The following is an 8,898-nucleotide window of genomic DNA, read 5'->3' as shown; positions in this document are numbered from 1 at the left end:
ATTCTCTTCTTAAAATTCTCTCTAAAGTTCTTTAAACTTAAAAGAAAGGATTATCAAGCACTCCAAACTTGTACAAATTCTTTCAAGTTATAAATACAAATTTGGTCTCTACTTTCAAAGAAATCATTTCAAGATTCGTTTGAAATCAGGCCGTTCAAGTTCTCAATCAAGCCTTTCTTCTTCAAGTTTCTTCATTTGAAGACTCGAAGAAATTCATTAACTTGTTTAGTTCAACAACAAACTTTTATAACCATTGAATTACGCCCATGTCAGAGATAGAATCAAAGGATCTACTCTTTTATAATAGAGCAAACTATAAAGGATTGTACCAATTTATTATAGTCAAATAAAATTAATTATTTGTGCATTTATTCCGTGTTTTAATTGCAAGATACGAAATGTGTGTTTACACATTTCATTCTAGTTTATTTCATTGTACGAAACGTATTCTTAGTTAATAAGATAAAATGTCACATTAAAATTATAATTATTTTATTTTTTTCTCTCATAATTATCAAATCATTTTAAAGACAACTTTTTTTAACAAAATTAAAATAACTAAATAATCAAAAAGTTAAATTAAAAAAACTCATTTCTAACGAAAATTGAATTAAGTGGACGAGTTTAAAATTTGAAATTTTTTAATAAAGAATAAATAAATAATTTAATGTGATAGGGACGCGTGGGTGGGCGCAATTCAAAAGGTTAGTAGGGTGAATTATTTTGGTGGCCCCACCCTGCCGCTTAATTTTTCATTCATAATACAAACCGACTCACCCACATACAGCTTCCTTTTCTAAACGAAAATTTTGAAACCGCCTTTGACGAACCGCCAAAAGTCCGAACCCAAAACTAAAAGGGAAAGCGAAACTGCTGTTCGATTCTAGTCCGAGTCCTATATATATAAACCAACCTAACCCTGGTTCTTTCGTTTCTAATCAAATCTCTCTTCCTTTTCCTTTTCACATATTATTACAAAAAACATAGGAACCAGCAAAAACTCAAGTTCATAGTACAATTTTTTGTTTGTTTGTTTGTTGTTTGTTAGTTATTTATTGAAGCTCAATGTATTAGTAATAATAAGGAAGGTAGTGATGGTTGTAAATAATGGGAGGTTGAAGAGGATGAGGAGTAGTGTTAATTGTAGAAGAAGAGTCACCGCTGACCTCCCTGACTTGTTTGATTTTCGGGCAGCCTGTGACGCCGTTGGTGTGGCTCCGTTCAGGTCGAGCGTCCGGTGTTTCCTGGAAAGGCACGCGCGCCCCACCTTCACTCCCTCCCTCTTCCCATGCCTGATGAAGTGGCAGATCCTCTTCCGCATCGGGGATCTGGTCGTCGGCGATGGAGATCCCGCCGTCATTGCCCTCGACATCGTGGAGGAGGACGTCACCAGATCCACATCCAGATCCGTCTACTGCGACCAATGTCGAGTCGTTGGTGAGTCCAAACTCTTGGATACAGTGATTTTGGTAGTTTGGTGTAATTAAAAATTAAAAAATCACTATCTTATTTAATTTATATTTTATATTTTTTTAAAAAAAATATATTTATTTATATCATTCTAAACTATTATCTTTTGAATAATTGGCTTTCTTTTAAAGTAATTATCATTAATATTACTTTTATACTTTTGGTGTGTTTATTTGGACGGACTGGGTAGGAAAATCCTAATTCATTAGGATACATTGTTCTCGAACTATTTGGTTAGATTGAATTTGTATTCCATGTTTATTTAGTTATGGGATTAAATGTCCAGATTGGATTATTTTTAGTGAATCTAATATTTATTTAGAATATTATAGAAAAAGAAAAATCCTCAAATGATTATTTTATATTTTTCAATTATTTATTAAGTAATAACAATATTAAACATAATTTTAATATTTTAATTATTTTTAATTAGATTAAATAAAAATTTATTTTATTTTTTGCACAATTAAATAAATTTATTTTTAAAAAATTAAATAAATTAAATATCAATAAAAATATATGTTATTTTTTAATTAGAATTTTAAATAAATTTATTTTAAATAATAATAATAATTAAATAATGAAATAAAATAAAACATCTATTAAAATTTAAATAATGAAATTAAATAAAATATAAACAAAATTTTAAAATAAAACATGAATAAAATATCTATGAAAAAATTATTTTAAAAAATTAAATAAATAAAACAAAAATAAAAATTAAATAAATTTATTTTATTTTTAAATTGAGATGTTTAAATTTTATTGAATTTTATTAAATATAATACATAATTAAATACCAGAGGGCAAAAATGTAATTTTATTAATTAATTCTACAAGATGAGTTATTCTATGGTTTCTATCTCACCCTTCATGAATATCATAGTCCCACAAATATGAGACTAATAATTCGGAGGGATTATTAATCCGGAGCAAGGTTTTAAAAAGCGGTCGCAACCGTTACGTAACGCCGTTACGTAACGGTTTTGGCGGTTACCGTCACCCGTTACGGCCGCTTTTGCACTGTGATTGAGATTCACAGGTGTGTCGACTGTAACGGCTGCCTTAGCGGTCGTAACGGTGCCGTAACGGCCTGATACACAGCGTTACGTAACGGTTTCAAACAGTTTCTTTCGAAAAAACACAAAAAAAAAGTTGAAAATGGAGGAAGAGGATAGAGAGAAGAGGAAAGATAAAGAGAGAAAATGGAGGAGCAAGAGATAGAGAGAGAGAAGAGAGAAGATGAAGAACATGTTATTGATTTGTTGAAGCTGTAAAACCTATGTTATTCTATTCAGCTGCTATCACTAAACCATTTTGTTTGTGTGTGTCTATCTATATATTGTTTGAAAATAATAATACTAATAAGTGTGGTCATTATCTATTTGGCTTGGTTAAAATATGTATATATATATATATATATACATACATTTAGTCTCTTATTTATTCTCTTACTTTTGTCATTGTTTATCTTATATATAATAGTAAGTGATTGAGTTTTTGTATAATATAAAGCCATTAATTATTAAAATAAAATGTAAAAAACTCAATTTATAGTGATTTAAAAATATGAAATATATTGGATCATACTTAAAAATTCATAAAAATTGATCAATATTTATTTTTAACCCAATAAATATAATCATGGAAAAAAATATGCATATCGGTAAGTTTTTTCAAATTGTGTGAAAAATAAAAAAATTCACGGTTCCGGTTACCGCAACCGTTACACTACGGCCTTTACACCCGGCAACCGCAACCGCGTCACCGCCACCGTTGCGGCAACCGCAACTGCTTTTCAGAACCTTGATCCGGAGTAAAACTTTTCAAACAAACAACAAAATCTCATGCCCAATCCTTCCAAAACAAACACCCCCTTTAAATTTTGTACAATTAAATCTCAATTATTTAAAAAATCAGTTTTAAAAATCCGAATTTCTTCCTCCTCCCTGTAAACTCTGTTTGGTTTGTTGGAAAAGAAAAATAAATAAATATATATATATATATATATATATATATTTAAAAAAGGGGAAAAAGTAAATTTTGTTTGGATAAATTACATAAAAGAAAAGAAAACAATTCTTACATGTTATTTTACTTCTTTGTAAATAAATGGACAATTTTAGTAATATAAAAATTTAGTAATTTTTCTATTTCTTCTCTTAATCTCTCTAATTTTGAAGAGATTTAAAAAAATGAGTTTATTTCTCTCCTATTTAGTAATTAATATAAGTGATTGGGATTAAGAAAGATTGATTTCTTTATCTTTTCTCTCTGAATCATCCAATCCAAATGAGTATGAAGGTAGGAAAAAAAAAAAAAAAAAAAAAAAAACTTTATTTTTTTAATTTACCTAGTTAGAGAGCCTGTAAAACGTAAAAATGCAATAACTAAAATTAAACAATTTTGAACATTTATTTGTTCAATTCACCTTGAATTAAGATTAAGAACTAAAACTAGAAAATAACATGAGGTGGGTGGGTTGGATTTGGTGGTGAAGGTTGGAGTGGACATCCGGTGTGCCGAAAACGATATCATTTCATTATTCGGAGGAGTAATGGCAATGGCAATGGCAATAGCAATGGCCAACCAGTACAACAACAATTAGAAGAAGAAAAAGGGGTAGGAAGCAGGGGACATCACAAGGCTTGCACAATGTGTGGCAATCTGCTGCATCCGTTGGATTCAAGGTACAAAAAAGAATTTTCCCCAAATAACGTTCTTCTATCATTGGTGTGTATTAAATTAAAGCTTTTGCTTTTCTTTTTGTTGAAAGAATGTATTGTATCGTATAATGTGATCTAGTATATCTTTAACTTGATGTATTATTAATGTAGAACTAATATTTTATGACATTGTAAGAAAATAAAATTGTAACTAGAATTCTTTTACTTACTAATCCTTGTTTACATGTTTATAGGAATAGGTGTAAGTCATGCAACTATGTGATACCGGCCGATGAAGATGATGATGATCTTGTGGAGGAGGACCAGGTGTACCTTCAACTTGAGGATACAAGTCATCTCTTGCATGGTGTGGTTCACTCAAATGGCTTTGGCCACCTCCTTACTCTCAATGGAAGAGAAGGCGGCTCGACCATTCTTTCAGGACGTGATATCATTGACTTCTGGGACAAATTGTGTAAAACCCTCGCAGTCAGGTTAGGTTTGGACTTTTGTTCATGTTTTATTTATTTATTTATTTAATTTTTATCACTTAAAAATAGTTTCTATTTTGAACATTAATCATCATTGTATTTGTAGTTACTCTTATTATTATTTGGTTTTGGGTGGTTCCTTCCTTTCCCCTGCAACCTCCCCTCTTCTGGTAGGCTGAGTAGCAATCCCATGCACAGAGTCTGTGAAATTTGTGGTTGAAACCCTTTTGGGTTGTAAAAATGAACTGCAGGCTTAATAAAGAGCTGTCTTGGAATTTTTAGTTTTGTTTATGAGAGACCTTATTTGGAAGGGCTTCAGGATGTAACTGGACACTTGCTTGGTGACAACAAAAAGTTTTTAATTACATTTTACACCTTTCAACTATTGCTCAGTCGGTATCAATTCGCCACCCCTGCAATTCCTGAGTCTCAAGTTCGACCACCTCAACTTCCTCACTCACTTTGCGCATAGACTTGAGCCTCCCATCATCACATTTCATTGAACATTATTTATTTATTTATTTTGGCAATCTTCATTTCGATGTTGGCTTATAGACTCAAAATTAGTATTATGAAGCAAATAGCTCAGCAAAGAAGTCAAGATGGAAAGTACAAATATGTTTATTCCATTGTAGTATAAAAGGTTATATCAAAGTTATTTTTCTTTCTTGGTTGGGAAATTATTCAACAATGCGCTTGTGGGATTCAACAAAAATCTAGCTTTTCCATTGGCCACTAAAATTTCACCTACTACCACGAATATATATATATATATATTATTGATATTTGGAATGCGGTGATAGAGAGAAATTGATGCTTCCCATGCCTTTAAGGGAGTACAATGTAACATTTTTTAATTGAAGGGGAGTAAAGTGATATCTATTGATTATTCATGTGGTAAAGTCTAATTAATCTTAGTTTTTATGACAACATATAATATAATTATTTCACAATTTTAGTCTAATTGTATTATGTTCTTTTCAAATTTATATTCTAACTTTTTGGTCTATACCCTTAAATCAAAAGGATAAAAAAATAATGATGTCATTAATTTTTAGATTAAAAAGCTTATTTTAATTTATGTTATTTTTCTGTTCAAACATTGTCTATATATTTTTACACTTGCATTTCATGTATTGAATAATACACAATGTTATGGTAATTAAATAAATTCATTGGGAAAAATAGAGGATAATTGTGTCATTTGATATCAAATACATATTTAAATACAAAATATCTAGAAGTAATATAGAAACTGTTTAGTGTAATTCCAAACAAGTTGAAAGTTAATAATTAGAAAGCAAAAACTAAAAAATTCTTTCTTTTCAATAATTAGGTTTTTTTCAACCTATTTAACTCACTCATTCTTTATAAATAGCAAATAAAAATTGCACTAAAAAAATGACTCAATTTTAAAATAAACAAAATTATAAATAGCTCTATAAGCTACACCAAATAACCCCATTGTAACTTAACAACTGGACAATGGCCTGATATAATCATTTGGAACCAACAAACACAGAAAAATAAACAATGAGTGAGAATGACAGGCTGCCCTTCAGTTTGTTTAAATGTTTGTTTTCCCTATTATGATTTACATAGAGACTTGCATCCATCCATCCAAGATGATTCTCATTTCCTGCCATGTTTTAAAAACAGAAAGGTTAGTGTGATGGATGTATCAAAAAAATATGGCATGGAATACCGACTTTTGCATGCAATTACCAATAGCCATTCTTGGTACAGCAACTGGGGATATGAGTTTGGTGCTGGGAGCTACGCTCTCACGTTAGATGCCTACCGAAAAGCGGTTCAAACTCTTTCAAACACACCCATATCCTTGTTCTACTTCCAGGGTCGTCACCGTACATCCCCAACTCAATTGCAGGCACTAATTACATTCTACCAGTCCATATCAGAAGAAGACTCTCCATTTTTATCGTTAAGGGACCTCTTCTCATTCATCTTAAAGCTGATCCATGAAAGTCATAGGTCAACAACAACAAAGAATGAAACACGTAAAAAGCCTAAGTACACTACAACTACAACAAACTTTCTGTGTGCTTGGACAATGAATGATGTGGAATCTGTAGAACAAGCAATGATCAAAGTGCTGCTAGCAGCTGCGGCAGCAAGTGACACCCCCAGCTGGGTCTCACGGCGTGCTCTCAAGGGTGCTCTGTGCAAGGTGACCTCACCAGAGCTCCTTAATTACTGCCTCAAACACTTGGCCGGAAAGATGGCACCCAATGGCATGGTGGTTAACTCCCGATACAATCCAACTTCTTCAGCTGTTGAGTTTAGGTAAGGCAAGGCAAGGCACACATCATTCTTTTTCCTGTACGATTTTATTGTTGCACGTTTCTGCCTGTGATGTCGCTAACTCTTTTTTTTTTTTCTTATACTAAAACAGGCTTGAGCCTTTTGGATTTGTGTTGAATCAAGATGGCACAAACTCCAACCGCCCATCAGAAGAACATCTCATTCATGACTTGAAATTTTTGTATGATTGTATTCTATATCCCAATACGATGCTAAGCTACGGATCTCATGCGAAAAGAGAACTCATAATTGATTCTGCAACCAAAATCCTAGACTGCAAACAATTTGTCAAGGACTATAAGCCTGACAAAATGGCAGCAGCTATAAGACCATCGGCAATCTACATATGGTGTCATGTGGAAGTTGCAGACCACCCAAAAGATGATCCACTCCCACTCCCACCCCCACCCCCAGAACTTTTAATCTTGCCACCGAATGCTTCTGTGGCTGACTTAAAACTTGAAGCTACAAAAGCTTTTCAAGAAGTATATGTATTGTTCAAGAGGCTTGAAATTGATGAAGTGCTCGATTATGGTCCTTTAGATGATTCCATGACACTGAAACTTCTGGTCGGATCAACGGGGTCAATACGAGTTAGAGGCAAATGCCTTGGAACACATGGGCTTAGTCGTTTCCGAATGGAGAGGGGAACGGAGAACTGGACGGTAGATTGTAGATGCGGGGCTAAGGATGATGATGGAGAGCGGATGTTGGCTTGTGATACATGCGGCATCTGGCAGCACACTAGGTGTGCTGGAATTGACTACTATGATGCAATCCCAGCTAAGTTCGTCTGCATGAGATGTTTAAACTCCTATAGAGAGGCATCTAAGGATGCTCAGTTCGATGAGGCTGCTAAAACGGGCATGTTGTACAGCAGGACATGCAGAAATGAAGCGGCAACAACTAATAGTTCCAAGCTTGGGTCTAACTTGACTATAACTTTTGGTGTTCCCTTAATGTAGTATTTCTTGTAAATGTAAATCTTGTTTATGTCTAACCGTTCCAAGGGTGGGTGTATTTCAAGAGAATTGCTATTTGTATCAACAAATCTCCCTTCTCTCTTGCCACCAAAATTAATGTGATCCAGCACATATTTTGTGCCCTTAATTTATTATTAAACAACAAAATTTTGGAAAGTTAATTACCGCAGAGCACAAATGGCAACATTTCCTTTCAAACCCAATTAAGCAGTTAGATATAACAGGAATTAATGCAAACTACAATTCTATATAATACTTACAAATTTGTTGTTGCTCTTCAATCTTCCCATTTTATTATCTTTCTTTGTTTGTTCCATGGGTTGGTTCAAGTGTCTGGCAGCACTGCAAAAGCTTGTGTACTTTTTCACCACATGCTTGTACAAGTTCAGCAATTTCTCCACATCTCCTACGGTCAATTCGCCAGCCTCGGCTTCCATAAAAGGATAACATGGTCCGCCTAATGTTATCAACGCAGTTCAGATAGTAATGGGGCTTTTTCCCAAAATAAGCCTATTTTGCATTGTATTTCCCAAACTAGGCCAACTTCTGAGGAAATTCCCAAAATAAGCTGAAGCGCCATTCCCATTCGCGCTTTTACTGTGAGGAGAAGCCTATTTTGCATTGTATTTCCCAAACTAGGCCAACTTCTGAGGAAATTCCCAAAATAAGCTGAAGCGCCATTCCCATTCGCGCTTTTACTGTGAGGAGGTCGAAATTTGATGAACAGTGTAATCGCTATTCTAATTCGCGAGTTTGATTAAGAAAACGCTATTCCCATTCGCGCTTTCATTTGTTTGTGAAGAAAACGCTATTCCGAATAGCGTCTTCACTATTGCAAATAGCGCTTCAGTTGGTTTGTGAAGAAAACGCTATTCCGAATAGCGCCTTCACTGTGCACTTACAAAATCGCCATTTCTAATAACGCTTTCAGACACAATAAAACACACCCAAGCCACGTTTTTTACA

General features: G+C 33.4%; 1 protein-coding gene across 1 annotated transcript; it reads left to right on the top strand.

Moving 5' to 3' along the window:
- Positions 1-777: 777 nt before the first annotated feature.
- Positions 778-8,088, top strand: LOC114310024 (PHD finger protein At1g33420). The gene is made up of 5 exons (XM_028255932.2): positions 778-1,437; positions 3,971-4,160; positions 4,391-4,630; positions 6,287-6,931; positions 7,041-8,088. The coding sequence occupies exons 1-5, from the start codon at positions 1,095-1,097 to the stop codon at positions 7,912-7,914; spliced, it is 2,292 nt and encodes a 763-aa protein (XP_028111733.2). The 5' UTR covers positions 778-1,094; the 3' UTR covers positions 7,915-8,088.
- The last annotated feature ends 810 nt before the right edge of the window (positions 8,089-8,898 follow it).

This window comes from Camellia sinensis, chromosome 5 (genome assembly GCF_055761805.1).
Source record: "Camellia sinensis isolate YWXY chromosome 5, ASM5576180v1, whole genome shotgun sequence".
Taxonomy (NCBI): Eukaryota; Viridiplantae; Streptophyta; class Magnoliopsida; order Ericales; family Theaceae; genus Camellia; species Camellia sinensis.
This window is presented reverse-complemented; position numbering and strand designations above follow the sequence as displayed.

Coding starts and splice junctions, on each gene's coding strand:
- LOC114310024 (XM_028255932.2), top strand. CDS start 1,095: ATGGTTGTAAATAATGGGAGGTTGAAGAGGATGAGGAGTAGTGTTAAT. Junction 4,161..4,390: donor CTGCATCCGTTGGATTCAAG/GTACAAAAAAGA, acceptor ACATGTTTATAG/GAATAGGTGTAAGTCATGCA. Junction 6,932..7,040: donor TCTTCAGCTGTTGAGTTTAG/GTAAGGCAAGGC, acceptor ATACTAAAACAG/GCTTGAGCCTTTTGGATTTG.